We start from the raw sequence: 17,304 nt of genomic DNA, 5'->3' as shown, positions 1-17,304 counted from the left end.
AGCCACACTCACCTTCACCTTCACCTTGGTGCCTGGGTTTTCCCACCCGCATCCTCCCCCCCCCCCCCCCCAGGATGCTCTTCTCGGGTTTCTTTTGACAAAAAGTAGATTGCGGGAGGGAGGGGAGAGAACGCGATGTTTACGAGAAACGTTATGTTTTATGAGTATATATAACAAGCCGGGCATAGTGCCCAGGGCTCGGCAGTCGCTGTTGTCGGCGTACTTAACGACTAACATACGGTGTTGTGCTTGGTACTCACGCCGCAGCTCGTCACCATCAGCTACAATGCATCGTTGTTAAGACTGAAGCAGAAACACGAAACACAAAGCATGAAGCACGTTTTGCTTGGGCTGCCTTCTCTGCTGTGCCGAATATGTTTTTTCTGTTTTCTTTTTGTTACTTTCACTTCTGTCAGACGCTCTGTCGTCCAGCGAGGCCTCTAACAGGGCTGTGACGTGCAGTACCCGTGACTTGCGAGACTGTGAATCAGGTGGTGACGCAACATGGTGACTGTGATTGGGATGTAGTAGTGACTGTGATTGGGATGTAGTAGTGACTGTGATGGGGATGTAGTAGTGACTGTGATGGGGATGTATTAGCGTAGTGACTGTGATTGTGACGCGACGACTGAGATGGTGACGTGTTAGAGACTTTGTGACATAACGGTGACTTACGTAACATAGACGTCGCTAGTGAAGGAGAAGTTGATGCTGCAACATAAGAAGCGAGCCAACGAGGTAATGAAGCGCGTTGCGACAATGCAGGCAGACAGGTAAACAGAGGAGGGAGAGATGGGTAGAGAATAAAAGGACGGGAAGGAACTGCGAGATGACAGGTGAATGGACTCTGTGTCACGGCGCTGGACACAGAAACATGCGCTAGAAGAGGAATGCTCGGGACACGAGTTCTTTCTGCAGTTTTCATTGCAAGACAAAGTGCAGACAGCTAAAAGGATTTGGCGGCCTTATGCTCGTCACGGAGTAACAAGGAGTAAACTAAACTAAAAGGATTTGACAGAAAGGATCGCTAGCAAACGACGTCATGTCACCTGCTTTTACAGTTAGGTCCTCTAACCTCGTAACCCCTAGATTAGTCCGACCCTGCCCGGCCTTGCCCTGCCCTGTTTTGCTGAGATCAACCTATCGTCGAATACTACGTGGTGACTCCTGACATCTTTGGCATTTGTTTTGGCTTTGGGCCTGTCTTACACTCACATCCCTCCATCCGTCCCTTCCTACCATTCTTGTATCGTTGTCTCTCCCTCCTCACCCTCAACCCCGCTTGAGTGTATTTCTATTAGATGAGAGCGCTCGCACACTAAGTCACATACTCAAACGGGTGACAAAAAAGGTCCTACAGCACGAGATAGGGAGGTGAGAATTTAGAGCTGTAGTCGGTACTCTTGTGTTGGAGCTGCAGTCTGTAGACTCGTGTAAGAGCAGCAGTTAGTAGAAGCAGTTTGTACATTCCAGTAGGAGCTGCAGTCGTTAGACTGAATTAGAAGCTGTAGTTTATGCATTTCAGTAGGAGCTGCAGTAGCTAGACTGGAGTAGAAGCTGCAGTTAGTAGGTTCCAGTAGGAGCGGTAGTAGCAGTCGATATACTGGAGTAGAAGCTGAAGTTTGTAAGTTCCAGTAGGAGCTGAAGTTTGTACTTCCAGTAGGAGCTGCAGTAGCTAGACTGGAGTAGAAGCTGCAGTTTGTAGGCTACAGTAGGAGCTGCAGTAGCTAGACTGGAGTATGTAGTAGGCTTCAGTAGCAGCTGGCACGAGCGGCAGGAGTGTGCGGTCTCATCAGGTCAAGGTGCTGTGAGGGTTACTGAGAACAAGCGCACTCGTTTAAGACGGTTAGTTGCTGCGACAGAGCGTAGCTCCGGCATGAGCTGACTCAGCGATGTTTCAGTCTGCTTGCTCAACCCTTGCCACCTCCTGATGCCTCTTCTCTTCCCCTCCCGTTGCTTTGTCTTTGTATCGTTTATTTTTCTGTCTCTCCGCCCCTTGCCAATACCTGCACTGGTTGTGCGTATGAGACATGGATGTTTAGGTGTGGGGGGTATTTCTGTATCTTACTGTTAAAGTTGTACAATATATATTGTGTATTGTAAATACATCTTGTGTATATATTGTATACCATACCTTGTTGTGTTTGTTGTACAATTTGTTTCACAATATATTTTATGTGTATTGTAAATAATTCTCGTGGTTATTGTATGTCCCGTGTGTTGTACAAAATAGTGTATATTATGTCATGAAATGAAACTTTTTTGTGTCAGTTAAATGCAATCATTACCACTAGAGTGAGGAGTAATATGTTCTCCGTGGTATTCTGCTGCATCAGGCAGTGCGAGACATTTGGTTGACTGATCATTAATAGTGTCCGAGCTTTGCAGACGTTTCTACTTACTGTCTCGCCCTTCTAAATGTGATTGAGACTTAAAGCCCTGTTTTCACTCTGCTGCCAGTCTTAAATTTGTGTATGTGTGTGGCAGGTCAGCATGTCCACTGCACGGAGTGATGATCCTGAACAAACAGGGTCTGAACAATCAGGTAGAGCCTATCACCGAGCTTATGGAGTTCCAGATCACCCCGCCTTTCTTGCTCTATAGGAACGGAAAAGGTATGCCGTGAGTGTTGACCTCACATTGTGTGAGTCAGATACAGGTGGTTGTGTGAGTGTGTGAGTCAGATACAGGTGGTTTTGTCAACGTGCGAGTCAGATGCAGGTTGTTGTGGAAGCGTGTGAGTCTTAGACAGATGGTTGTGGAAGTGTGAGCTGGATACTGGTGGTGGTGTCTGTGTACGAGCTTGGTATGTGCCGGTATGTGAGTTGGATACAGGTGGTGTTGGCTGTGTGCCGGCAACTGTACAGTATTCATGTAGATATATCTATGGATATAAATGCTAATGCGTAAACTTGACCCTTTTGTCACAGCCATCTACGGTATCTGGTTCTACAAAGCCAAGGAATGCGAGGAGCTGGGAGGTCTCATGGACAGGTGAGTACTCATCACATCTCTTTCTCTCGTGCGCATGCGCACACACACATGTGGGTAGTGACAATTCACATACCCTCGCTTACTTCCCCCTCCACACACACACACAATGTGTAAACTGTGTTTCTTTAGAGAGAGCTGGTTATTTCTGCAAATTTCTGCTTTAGAATAAGGCAGCTTGCGTGTAAAGTCAAAAAACGAAAATATTGATCTCACAAACTCGCCAATCCCAAGGATTTCACTATTTTTCGAATCATCATTCCGGAAATTGTTCAAACAAGCGATTTTCTTCCTTTTGCGAGCTCCTGCAAACAGCGGCTGAAAAAGTTTGAGAGGGAAGCGGAGAGCAAGCAAAAGTCATTAGGCAATTTGTCTCCCCGGACGGTCTTTGCCGACTTGCGACCTCTGGCGGCGCCGCGGCGCAACTGGCGGACATGGTCTCCCTTTACTGTCCCTCTTGCATTATTAAAGCGCGCGGCGCGGCGCATACCTCTCTGCTGGGGACCGGCCAACACAATCGATGAGGTTCGCGGGCCACCTAAGGAGATTGAGAGAGGAAGAAAGAATAAGAGAGGAAGAGAAGGTAATGCGTTTAGAGGCGCAAGCAAGCACCCACTAACCCTTGAACTGCTGATACAGTCAAGACAAAACACTGGAGTTTTATCAAGTCGTCAGGTTGCTCTGGCGTCCTTTCTTTGTCGACCACTCGAGTTCTCTTCCTTGTCCCCTCCATCTCTTTGTTGTTTTGATTCTTGTTCGTGTTGTTCTTGTGATTGGACAGAAGTGTCTTAGGATTCTTAGCTTAGTGGGTTTGTCTGTAAATGTTGTCTTGGTATTTAGAATCCTTGTGGTACGACTTTTGTCTAGTCTTGAAAGGTCAAGGAGGTTCTATGATCTTTAGGCCTTTGGGGAGAGAAGTGTTACACTGCAATCACCTTTCGGCCAGTGTCTTGTTTAGAATGCGGTGACCTCGCCTTTCTGTCCTCAATCCTCTAAGCGCTCAGGTACCCATTCGATGGCCGGGTCAACTGAGGGCAAGTGTGTCGCGCCGGTTAGTGTGCACGCCTTCCGGCTGTCCACTCACCCTTGTCCACTCTGGTGACGACATGTATGGCGGTGTACTGAGCAGACTTCACTCGTTTGTGTTGCAGTAACATTTCCCTTGTGTTACCGTGGCTTTTATGTCTCTTTAGTCTTGTGGGGAAGCAAGGTACCTTGGTCAGCTTGATGGAGGCTGCTTTGTTCTTTGAAGCCGCTGCCGCCGCAGTGTGAAGGCTTTTACTTGTAGAGTGCACAGAGTGTCTTCTCTCTTTGTGTGCTTGTGTTTTATAGCGTGAACCACTCGTGGTGTCACAGAAGTAGGCCAAGCTGCTCAGGTGCACTTGATAAACTGATATTTTGATTCCCTCAGACAGCTGCTTGCCGTTGTTTCTGTAAATGATGCGACATTTCCCCCTACCCCTTCCTTGATGTGAGCCAGACACCACGTGTTCAGTTCCACCCACCCTCGCTTTCCCGCGGGAGAGGTTAAGATCAGTGATTGTACGTTCCTCTCTCGTGTACGCGCTGGGCTTCGATTTCAGAGCCACGGTGCTTGCCAGTAGTTTGCCAGCAGCTGTACAGCTGTGAGTAACATTTGATCAACTCGCAGTTTGCCAGCATTCGCCTGTAGGCAGCAATTTGTAATTCACAAACAGCTTACAACTATATAGGTTTCATCGCCAGCAGGTATTTGTAGATGTCACCAGGATGTAGTTTGTAGCTGTGTGTAGTTATTACCAGCTTGAAAAGATGCTTGAAAGTATCTAGTAGTTTGCCAGTAAGTTGTTCACCTGTGTCACACATCACCACCTCACAGTTCGCCAACAGCTGTGCCGCTATCTGTAAATATCGACAGCTCGTACTTTGTCAACAGCTGTGCAACTGTGCTGACAGTAGAGACTGTTACTCATTCAATAAGTATTGTAGACCTTAGCAAAGACTCATGTACTCTGCTTCAGCTGCTATTGTGCTCGCAGAATCCCAACCTCTAGTCGTATCCCTAACGTGCGCAGTTACCTGAAATGTACACTTGTCAAGCAAACGAATTAAACACACACGCTCCCTCGTTCTTTCTATTTCCAGAATAAATTTTTAAAAAAATTAAAAGATAGAGAAAATTTTTTATCAAAAATCGAACCCACAAACTAGACACTATGCTACTATTTTCAACAGAGTAGTTTACCGTAAACTATCAATAATTCATCAAATAAATTAATTCCCCGTTGAAACACAATCCACACATTTCCACACTCAGAGTCTAAGCTGTGTTATCTATAGGGAGGGTGCAGTGCTGTGGCTGTATGTAGGTCTGAAACAGGCGATTGTGACTAGATGGTTAGCGGCTAACTAGAAATGTCAAACAGAAAACCTATATGCTTGGCTTATGCTGGTAGATGTGGTTATGTACTTAACTGATTTGTCCGCACTGACTGTCCATTAGGCGCCGAGCACCCAGCTCATGGATTCCCCAAACTGCCAACAGCTTAGCTTTGAAATGCAACCCTAACTACGCACACCTCGGCCAAATCTTTCTGCTTGCACTGAGTTGCTGTCGGGTCAAGCCATTCTGTTTACCTGCTCTTTCTTTTTTGTTTTTAAGAAAATATATGTCTACTGTTTTCTGAGCCTCCCATAATTTGACAGTCGGCGACCAGATGCTATAAAGACAGTTCCACGAAGAATGGCTCTTCCTGGCAGCTGAACAAAGCTCAAGAAAGAGTTTCGTACATTTTTTTTTTCGTAAAAAGGAATGCCTCCCCCATCCCTCTTTGAACACTAGTTAGCTAAAATAATTGCGGAATAGCGACAGTTATAATTTAATTGTCCCTGCAAAAACCCTTCCAAGGCTAGTCAAAGTTAACATTAATACAAACTGTGATATCATCTATTTCCTGCGAAATGTGTGCCCGGGCTTATTGTTACTCGCTGGTTTTTGTGAGTGGAAAAAGAGACTGAGGCCGCCCTGTAAATCATTTTGCACATGTGTTTTGTGTACAAAGGGTTTCTACCGTTTAAATGTTTACATAATTTTGACTGACCCATTATTGTCAGGTGTATCAATAAGTTAGGCAGATCTTGTTAAGTAAAATGTGATAATGTGTTTTATTTTGCTTGTTTATTTTACCCGTCATAAGATTTTAGGGGTGGCTTTGAACTGAAAACGTATTTACGGCGGAGAGTAAACTGCGACATAAGTTTACTGCGCTCAGGGAAGTGAGCGAGTGGATTGTCGGCGGGCACACTGCAGTTGTTTGTTTTGTTTGTTTTTTAATCGCCCTCTTCACTACAAGCTGCCAACGGCGTTTCTTGTCTCCTACACTTCGTTTTGATCTGATCTACGTGAGGACATTGGGCTTTGACCAGGCGGAACGAGGTAGGGGTGACCGGGGGGCGGGGCTGTGAAGGGGGTCCGTCCTTGGTCAGTGAATTTTTTTCCTTCTTCTTTTCCTTTTCTTTTAAACAAATGTATGAAGTAAAAATACCCAAGCATTGCACATGCCGATGCTGTTGACAATCGATTATTATAAACCGGGAAAATAATTTACGATCACAATTACAACATGCCCAAAGAGGTCGTCTGCCCTGGAGTCAGTGCTGGCTCTCGGCGGCCCTCGCGTTGTCAGTTACCCGGGCGACGGCGGGTACCCCGGTATTATCATCACGGTTATCACCGAGCATAGATATCTGACCATGCATGTCCGGTTTCTTCTATGTCCTCATTCGGTCTTCTGCTTATAAACATCAGCCTCCTCCACCCCTACGTACTGGGGTGTTTATAACCGAAATACGCAGGCTGTAGGTCGCTATCTCTATTTTTTTTTCTGTTGACATGAAAGCTATGAACTAAGGGGTTGACATACGTGTGCACACGTGTACTCTGGAAAACGCTTACCTTTGACCCCGAGCTGTATAACGCAGTTACGAGCGCGCCATACAGCAGGGACCCAGAAACTTTGTTTTATTTATCAGCGCCATTGACGTCAGAGATGCTGCTGTCAGGAACTGTAACTCTAGCCGAGTTGTAGCGATTCTTTCCCTTGGCACCTTCCTTATCTACTGGCAGCTAAGGTAATAGAATTTTTCAATCCAGCGGAGCTGCGACTGCCTTAACAAACAAACGAAACAAACAACAAAAAAAAAAATACAAAAATTCAGGTACATGTTTAACCACATATCAGAACTTAAAAAACAGTCAGGCGAGGTCATTTTTGTCCGTTTTTCTTCATTCAAGTTCACTTTCAAGCAGTAACAAAACTGAATACGGCGCCCTACAGTGTTTGTGGAGCGCAGGGTGTCGATATAGAGATGATCAGTGCTGGAGCTCTCAGGCCTCAACATTGACTGGAAGGCTGACGACGCGGTTCGCTTTCCACACCATCCACTCTCCAGTGGCCGCAGACTTGTCACAGAAGTTTACAAGAAAATGAACTTTAGTCACCGGGATAAAATACACCCGAGTTCCATCATGCATGACCCTGACGTCATCCACACGGGGATTGGGGTAGGGAACGGCAAGATGTTTGGAATGTAGTTGTTGCTATTTTCTGATACCGTCACCGGTGGGGTAGTTGTAAACACCTCATCATAATCTCTGGCTGGAATTCTCGGGTTTCGTCTTACATCTCCTCGTACTGTAGGAGTCAACGAGGGAGAGCACACGTGTGTGTGTGTGTGCTAGTATATTATGTGTGATGCCTTTCTCTTTATTTGTTTTATAGGGGTATGCGAGTTTTTGTGCAGTTGTGTGTGGGTGTATGTTTGTTTGTTTTCGCTTTGTGTGTGTGTTTGTGTGCACCGCTTATATACAATACAGTGAGGCTATAAAATCGTATTCTTAGACGTCCATTTTGAATGACTATATAGTTGCGGGGTTTTTTTAAGTTTTAGATAAATAGTTTAAACGGAAAACATGACGATTTTATAATTTATATTCTATGTGGAGGGGATGTTTTTGTTGGTTTTTATTTATTTTTTTTTTTTTTGCATAAGATTCATAAGCCATTGCCCTATTGTCTTTAGGCGGTCAGTGGTGGACATATAATATAACAGCGCTGAACTTAAGTTGGCAGCTACAGTTTTAATTGCGTGCTCTGAAGATTTGCTGACAACAAATTCTAAATTCTATTTCCAGTTCATTCATTAGTGGTACAAACAGGTTTCTAACGAACATCGCAGAGATGTGGAAGGGAGGACGGTGGGGTGGTGGTCAGAGAAGTTTGATACTGTTTTATTGTATTTTTTGGCCTGTACCCTGTAGCCATCATGAGGTCTGGGACTAGGCGATAGCTGGAGTGCTAGCCCCGAGCAGTCAGCCCACAGCGAGCAGCAGGTAGCTGAGTGTTAGGCGTTTAGCCAGGCAGCTAGAGCGTTAGCGGAGGGCTATGTAGCTAGAGCCCCCCTATCCCCCCAAGCACGTGTATCGATTTAACAGCAGGCCGTTAGCGCGCCCCCCGAAATAACCCTCCAGCCCGCGCTCTTTGCTTTTGGCAAACACGTGCTGTGTGCTCTGTCATTGTGCCGCGCCGCACACCGCACGTGCACCCAGAGAGGCGCAGGAAGCAAACAAAAACAAAGAGACAAGACAGCCTGCAGCATACAACCCGCTTTCTTTTTTTTCTTTCTTTTATTTTTACGGACGAAGCAAAGTCTCTTTCTCCTTTATCTCTCATTTCTTGTGCTTTTTCTTTCTTTTCACGATTAAGAATACTTTATTCTCATTCTTATACCCTTTCGTGTCCCTGATATACAGGCATAGTCTCGGGATTATTTGGTTTGGCTTGTTTGGGTGGCTGGTTGGCTGGTTGGCTTTCAGAACTAGTTGATAGCGTTTCTGGCGGTCTCAAAATTCGAAGGCAGGCCTTTTGGCTGTCTTTAGAAAAATCTTGAACGAAAGCCTAAATTGTTTGTATCCAACGCCAAGAGTTCAGAACTCATTAAGCATGGTGCTGACACAACTAACCCAGCTTGTTAGCAGGGTGCAAAAATCGGGACCTTCTCACCTGTGAAGCGGAGATAGCGAAAGACTGGGATCTTGAAGTAGTCTAATTAAAACTTTCATGAGAAAAATGAAGACATTACAGACTGCGCTTCCTGGTCAGATGACAGTGGTCAGAAAACAACAGTGTCGAGGCCGACAGAAACTTCGTCAGGAACCCTCAACTGCCGAAACGCTCATATTTGTGAAAGATTTTCTATGACAGGTGAACAACCTGTGGCCTTTTATGGCCTTTTATGGCACAACGTATGCGGGATGCGGCTTTTCACCTTCGCTGATAAATCAGATTCCCAGTCCTGGGTGGACAGTCGTGGGCCCGCATGAGTCTCGACTCAATAAACTTTGTGCTCAAAATGTCGATCGCGCTAATGGAGCGAACCTGATATTCCCAAGACTGTTTCACACACACACTCTCTCTTACACACACAGATCGTCGGTGTTGTTGCGGTGTTGGTGTAGGTGCGTCTTTGACGTCATTCCGCGAACAAGAAGAGTGGCAGAAAGGTGTCATTATTTTCAGACGATTAGATAGCGACTTTTTCCCCGCAACCGTCAGGTTTTTTTTTCCTACCTGTCATTTTTTTGTGTTTGCCATTCTGGATGCCATCATTGACGTTGGTATCTCTTGTGGGCAAGTGAGCTTCTTTGGTCACTCAGTCATTCCTTCCTTGACTGGTACGGATCGTTGGGAGGAGCACGTGAACAGACACAGCAGTTGACCAGGTCCACCAACCAAGGTGGACTCAGCAGTACTGCGCTCGTTGTACTCGATGACGTGGACGAGACTCTTCGATGTTAAATTTTCCATAGCCCCTCGTGCCAGACTACCAAAAGCTTTGTAAAATCTATGAAGTTGTGATAGATGTCCTGTTGATGCTGAAGACGCTTCTCTATCAGGAAGCGACAGTTGATCTGCTCACCTGTGCTCCCACCTGGTCTGAAGCCAGTCTGTTCTGCTGGCAGTTCCTCGGCATTGGTGCTGATGCGATTCTGTATTACTTTCAGCATGACTTTTGCTTTTGTGGTTGATTAGGCTAATTATTCTGTAGTCCTAGCACTGTTTGCTGTTTTGTTTGTTTTTTTTTTTTATTTCGGAAGGGTTTCGAGTAGCGGCTTCGTTTATTCTTGTGGCCACTCATTGCGCTCCGAGATTTCTGTATAGAACAATGAAGGCCTTTGGTTTTTTTTTCATCCCAACCCTGCTTGAGCAGCTCACCTTGGACGTTCCTTGCATACCACTTTTTTAACCTCTTCACGCAGGACTGGGAGGTCTGCAAGTTTTCTTGTTCTAGTCTGGTTATTTTGTAGGATGTTAGCATCTGTCCTCAGCTAGAAGATACTTATGTATTTGCAGTATTCAGTCCATCGGTTGAGTATAGTATTTTCTTTGTGATCGAGGCCATTGGTATTTTTGGTGATTGAGATCCTGTGCTGACCTGTCGAGTTTAGGGTCTTTGGTAGTCTGTAGGCCTTTTTGCTGACACCCAGTTCCTTTCCCTTCTCTAGGATCCAGCACTGGCCCTTGATCCACTTCTCCCTGGTTACCTTCATCCCGTTCCCGATAGCACAGTTCACTTTTTTAAAACTGATATTTGGAAGTTACTTCATGTTTCTGTTTTCTCGATTTCTTCAGGGCCATCCTCTGGTCACAGAGATTTAGTATGTTGTTTGTGACCCATGTTTGTTCATTTATTCCTTTGACGCTGTAGTACTTCCTCGGCTGTTGACCTTTTGATTTTTCCAGGGTGTCTGCACCACAGTTCGCCAGAGCGGCGAATTTACCTTCAGCTTTGGCCCAGAAGATTTCCGTTAACGTTTGGGTATTTCAGGTTCTGCAAATCAAAGCGAATTCGGGGAATGTTCAGCTTCAAAGTCATGGAAGGTGTCTCTCGCGCGTCCGACTATGTCCTCGTCTTGGCCTTGCTGATGCTTGATTTAAAGAGTCTAGGCAGCAGAATGAAGTCGATTGTCTTATGGACCAATCCTTCTGGCGAGTGACAAGTTGCCGTCTTCGATGTCTTGTGCGGATGTTGGGTACTGGCTGACCTAAGTCGATAGCTCTTCGTAAACTCCAGGAGTCATTACTTGAAGATTATTGCCTCGTATAGACTGCAACGCATTTGACAGTGTAGACAGGTATGCCATCTGGAGGCTGATGATCCACTTTGGCATTCCACCTAAGCTCATAAACATTATCCATGGTTGTACGAAGACTTGTCCTGCATAGTTATTCACAATGGCAAACTTGCTAAACCTTTTGTAATGAAGACTGGTGTAAGACAGGGTTAAATATTATCACCAACAATCTTCATGATGGTCATAGACTGGATTATGCGCTAGACAACAGCGGTATCCAGGGGACCTTCACCAAACAGCTAGAGGACCTGGACTTTGCAGATGACATTAGTCTCCTGTCTCATCGGCAGCAGCATGCACAAACCAAACTGAGTAAGCTAGCAGAGGAAGCAAATAAGACTGGCTTAAAGGTCAACAGAAAGAAGACCCAAGTGATGAGAATCAACTATAAGCAGTAACTCCCAATCCAACTTCAAAGAGAGAACATCCTGTGTGTATCTGTGGAGCATTGTCAACAAGGATAGTGGAGCGGACGATAACATCAAATTTCGCAGCAACAAGGCCAGGCATGCTTTGAACAGTCTACTCCCCATCTGCAACTCCCGAGCATTATCCTTCCGCAGTAAGACCTGCATCTTCAGTACCAATGTGAAGGCAGTTTTACTGTGTGGTTCGGAGACATGGAGAGTGACAAACACCATCAACAACAAGCTCCAGGCCTTTACCAACCGATGCCTACGCCATATTCTGGGAATAAGATGGCCTGAAAAGATCTCCAACAGCAGCCTGTGGAAAAGAACCAACCAGAATGCCACTAACCAAAACATCAAAAAGCGCAAATGGAGCTGGATAGGACACACCCTGCTAACCAGCTGACACCAGACAGGCACTTGACTGGAACCCTCAGGGGAAGAGGAGAGTTGGGAGACCGAAGCAGACTTGGAAAAGAACAGTAGAGAGCGAGGCAAAGGACGTGGGAACCACATGGGTCCAACTGTGGGCTGCCCTATACCGGGTCCTGACCAAATATCACTTCACACTTTGTTTTCTCCATCTTCTCCCCTCCTCACCTACTCTATTCTAACCAGGAGACTACAGAACTATACTGACCAGATATCACTCCTCACTTTGCCTCACCTCTCGCTTTCCCTCCCTTTCTCGCCTACTCGTTATTAGCCAAGAGACTATAGTTCTGTGCTAGCCTACTGTATGCAGGAGACTACAATACTGTGATATCATTCCTCAATTTGTCCCACCTCTCTGTCCCTCCCTCACCTACTCTGTACTAGCAAGTTGGTACGATTATGGTGACTAGTGTTTACGACCCTTACACATGGCGTTTGGCAGGGATCCCGTGCATGCCTCATATAATACACTTGATTCTATCCTGCAGCTTCATGGCATTCCAAAGAGAATTAAGAGCGCACTACATGGGCAACATTTCGGTGCCATCCGCCGTCTTCTGTCGGGATTCTATTCTGCATCCTATTCCCCCATCATTAGAGAAGACCTCTGATCTGATAGATTATTTGTGTTTAACTCGTTATTCTTATAATGTCTGCAGGGAACTTCGCAAACAATGTATTGTAATCTCCAGCTCACCGTCTTCGTGTAGTGACGACGGCTAGTTCATATACAAACTATTGTAGTGTCTGCAACACAAATCATTCTTATAGTGACTTCACATTGCACTGGCGTAACGTGTGAAGACCACCTGAGAGATGGAGGTGTTTGGTACCAGCTGGTGGAGTCTGCACGGCCACCCTGGTGTGGACTTGACCGTCAGCCAAGTGTTTGGGCTCGGTGCTCACCCAAGCGTCTCCGTGCGGCGTCCAAGGCGCAGAAGCAGAGTGCGATGCGTGCACCTTGCCTCGTGCGTGTGTGTGTGAGCGTGCTCGCTTGTACCACCGCAGCTGTTGCAGGTTTTCGTGAATTTATTGGCCTTGTGATGTCGGTGTTATGGTAGAGGTCGACAGAAATGCTGTACGTGTACTTGTCATCGCCACTGACGGCTTCACAAACTGCGTAATAGCGAACTCGGAGATGGTGGCGGCGATTACACTGGCTGCAGGGAACTACGGCAGCAAGTTAATGAGATGGCTGATGATAACTTGCGATCAAGTCCGGTAACTTGTAAACGACTGAGGGGCAAAGGGAGCTAACTTGAGGAACTGGCTGCAAACGTGTCCTGCCCCCGTCCTGAGCTGACTATTTGATACATCAGGTTGCTGGTGTGTGTTCCTGACTTTCTGGCCTGCCTATTGCCTATTGTCCTAAATGTTAAAACATCTACATCTTTCTAAATTAAACACAAATCTGTCTATCTGTTTCTGAAACCATCTCAGTTCAAAAACTTTCATGTCCTTTTTAAAATTTGAAACCATTCACGTCTTTCTAAATTTAGAATCCCCTCGATTTAAATAATTCCTATATGTGAAAACATCAAAGTATTTCTAAATCACAACGATTACTTTATGAAAACAAATACTTATAAGACATCAAGGTCTTTCTAAATTAAGAAAGATTACTTTGTGAAAACAACTACTTATCAAACATCAAGGTCCTTCTAAAATGAGAAGTACCACGTCACGGGACTGAAACCGTTCTGTCTAATTAAAGATCCGGGCTTCATGGTTACAGTATAGACAGCCGGCGATGACGCAAGATGAAGAAAGGTAAAGGTAATGGGGGAGATGTTTGCACGTGCTTGTACACGATGGAGAAGCAGCAGCACACTATAGCGGAGGCTGGTGATTGCAGCTTCGTTACCATTCTCTAGTCTGTTAAAGGCTTGCAGGACAACACTGTGGTCGTGTTTCTCATCCTGGCTGATCAATGGCACGTGATTCCCCACCGCGCGTCAACAAGCTTTTTTTTTTTTTTTTTAAATCGGGGAATATGGTAGATAATGGGTAGATAACGGCAAGAGCTTTGGGGTGGGTGCCGCTCCCTCACACACCCTGCAAGCTGGTACAGTCTGTGAGGACACGTGGCTACAGGGAGTGAAAGGTGCTTTGTAATCACATGTTGCCACGATAGGTGTCATGATTGCGCTTCATTTTAATAGCGTGAGATCACTACATTGTCTTATGTAGGGGACATATGTAATGAGTGTTATCATTACATAATTAAATGTTTTATGGGTTTGTCATTACTGCACGTTTGTAATAATTACATGTTCTGCAATGAGTGTCATTATGATATATTGTGTAGGTGGCATAGTTTGTGCATGTTTGTGCGTAAAACACCAGTTCCCTCTCCTCTGATTAGATTTCCATCGCATGTAGTCACATTCTCTCTCTCACATTGTTTTGAGGGAATTGTTTTTATATCTATGTACTATTGAATGTAAATATTGTATTATTCATGGTTTGTTTCCCTTCTGTGTAGCTATTACCCCTTGAATAACCAAATTTCTCTTTCTTTCTCTCTCTCTCTCACTACCTCGTCCTCAAGCTTCGCTTTGCGAGCGGATTGGGACAGACAGGTGGAGACTAAAGCGGGCTTTAGATGCCCCATCCACCCTAATTCTACGAATGTTAGCGCCTGAAGGCCCGGCGCTTGCACGGATGTATGAACAGAGTACGTGTCAAATACCTCGAGAGCTGCATTTAGCCCTTTAGCTTAAAGCTTCTTTGGCGTCTAGTGAACACGGCTTACCCCATGGCTACAGCAGATATAAATAAAACAAGTACACACATTTTTTAAACACTTTTATTTGAGATGCACTGAATAAGGTAAAATATTTTTTTTCCGTTGGTGTTGGAATTTTTTAAAAAATACATATAACTTACACGCACAGTCAGGTCCACGTGAACAGCAGTCATGTGATTCAATGTCCGGTACGTCCGAGGTCACTGCCAAAAGTCAGTCAGTGTGCAGCAGCAGCGACATCGCTGGCCTTTCATCAGCTGACGACATCACGTTAATCAGACGTTTGCCGATCAGCGACGTCTTGTCGTCGGCAGTGGCCGCGGCACCAGGACTACTAATCGCCAGTAAACAGCGTTTGATCGTCCACGAGAAAGAAAGGTCAGAGGTGGCTTCGAGCAGCCAGTGCCACCACATCCACCGCGAGCCTGGCAAACAGACGGCGCCAGCCTTGCTTCCACCCGGGGTGCAGACTGGGCTTGTTGGCCACAGCGCTGGTCATTGAATCGATCAGATCGTGTTTGCGTGTTGTTTCCTTCGCGAGCCATCAGCCTGCTTCCGGCAAAGAGCCATGAACCATCGTTATTCCAACCACCTTTTTACACAGAAGTATCGTCATAACTTTTGACGCCCATAATAACCGGATTTATTTCCGTCGGTAGAGCCAGATTATCTCGCCAGTCGCTAGCTCAAGTTCGTTCCTAACCGGATAAACATGGACGAAATAGTCGTCGACGTTTTTCTTTCTCTTACTCGCCCAGAAATGTGTGCTTCTTGGTTCTGTTTCAAGCGCGTGTTCTGACATCACACTACTTTCCTCTCTCGAGCACGACTAACCTACATTCCAGACACAGAAGTTAGGGGTCAGGAAAACCTCTCTAAAAGACTAGGTTACAGACTTCGAAATAAATTGCCAGAGAAGTTAACTCATTGTTGACTTCCTTCGGTAAATAGTTGTCCATGTAGGGGGGACATCTAGTCGCCGTGTGGCTCACTCGGTCGTTTCCACTACAATCGTCGGTGTTATTGTTGTATTCCAGGCTGCACGATCAAAGCGACACACAAGGGGTGGGATTACCTTCACCTCCACCCCAACCTCAACCTATTTATTCACTGTACACGCTCACAAAACCAAACGTTCACTTGGTTCAACCCGCGCAGACGAGCAAAATAATCCAGCAATCGACTGTGACAACCCTGCTCTCTCTCTCCCCTCTTGACATCCTTGGGCGTGAAAACTGCTGTGGTTGTTTACCTTCAGCGGAGAGAATAATTTAACTGATGCTGCCAAATGTATTTCATCATGGTTCCTTGGTGTGTCTGTATACGTGATGTGCTTACTCTCTTACAGCATATAGACAATGATTAGTGGCAAATACTTTCTCTCACAGAACTGTAAATAATTTGTGCAACGTGGAGCAATGCCAGCAAAATGTAACACCTTTGAGATGGTTCTGTCTTGGACATCTGCTCTGTAAAAGAAAATTTACTTCACAAAAATGGTAAACAAGCTCTTCAGATAATGGTAAATAAGTTCACCAGCAAGTTATAAATCTGCTTCCCGAAACACAACATGCGCTCCATATTTGTATTGTTTCGGCATCAATATAGAGTCTTTCATCCATCACAGCATCTGGCAGTTCTCAACAGAGCCATTCTGCTTCACTTGAATATAATACAGACCCAGGGTGAAGTTTCAACAAGCAATACCAGTCCTGTCCTGGCGGCTTGCTTGAGACCCGTTTCTTATGTGCAGGATCAGTTACGTATTTAGCACGTGATACTGACTGTTTTCTTGCAATCAAAACATTTTTACAAAGCTGTGCACATTGCATAAGAATTCTGTAAAAATGGCGCGATTGGTTTTGAAGTCCTACATCTACAACGTAAGGTGGGAGAAAATGCTTATGCCAAAAGCTTGAAACCAGATTGTTTATTTTTTACAAGGTACAGTGATGGTGATAAACAATGAAACTGAGCTGACAACAGAACACTCTCATTTATATATTGAAATCTTTCATTATGAACAGTGATATGAGATTTGGTGGTTTGACTTTTTTACGTGAGGAAGGACTGCCTCCTCTCACCCCTTCCCATGATCCAGTCCTCCATTTTTAACTGCTTGACCAACTTTGAAACAGAGAAACCGAAATGTCGCCAGGTGTGGCCTACTTGTACAGAACTGTTTCTGAGAAATTTATCCAAAACCAACATACTAAACTCAAGTATTGTGACAGGTTGTCAGTAATACAATATCGAACGTCAACAGCTGTAGCAGACGGCGCGTGTCACTGCGGACTTCGTTGCTGCCGGTCTTAACAGCTTGATGTTGTAAGTGCGAGATGTTTATTTTACTGGGCTGGCGAGATCTCTTAATGCTCTTGGCTTCTACTTTGTGTATTTATTTCATTTAATCAGCTTTGCTGTAACTCTGTGGTGGGCCTACTCCTCTCTCTGTGATGCTGTCATCCTACATTTTGATGACTAACCACTTGTACCTGGACTCGCGTTCGCGCTTTTCTTTGGGAACAATTTGGAAACAGGTTGTG

General features: G+C 45.3%; 1 protein-coding gene across 3 annotated transcripts in view; it reads left to right on the top strand.

Moving 5' to 3' along the window:
- Window positions 1-17,304, top strand: part of LOC112571414 (mRNA-decapping enzyme 1B-like) — a 62,974-nt gene that overhangs the window by 33,114 nt on the left and 12,556 nt on the right. For 2 of the 3 annotated variants that reach the window (XM_025250352.1, XM_025250350.1), the window contains exons 3-4: window positions 2,488-2,615; window positions 2,931-2,994. In XM_025250352.1, coding sequence (XP_025106137.1) covers window positions 2,488-2,615; window positions 2,931-2,994 — 192 coding nt within the window. Of the gene's footprint in view, window positions 1-233; window positions 373-2,487; window positions 2,616-2,930; window positions 2,995-17,304 lie in introns of those variants that run through there. The other variant, XM_025250353.1, reaches the window with a different exon arrangement.

The sequence above is a fragment of the Pomacea canaliculata genome, linkage group LG9 (assembly GCF_003073045.1).
Source record: "Pomacea canaliculata isolate SZHN2017 linkage group LG9, ASM307304v1, whole genome shotgun sequence".
Taxonomy (NCBI): domain Eukaryota; kingdom Metazoa; phylum Mollusca; class Gastropoda; order Architaenioglossa; family Ampullariidae; genus Pomacea; species Pomacea canaliculata.
The sequence above is the reverse complement of the archived record's forward strand: the minus strand, read 5'-3'. Positions and strand labels throughout refer to the sequence as shown.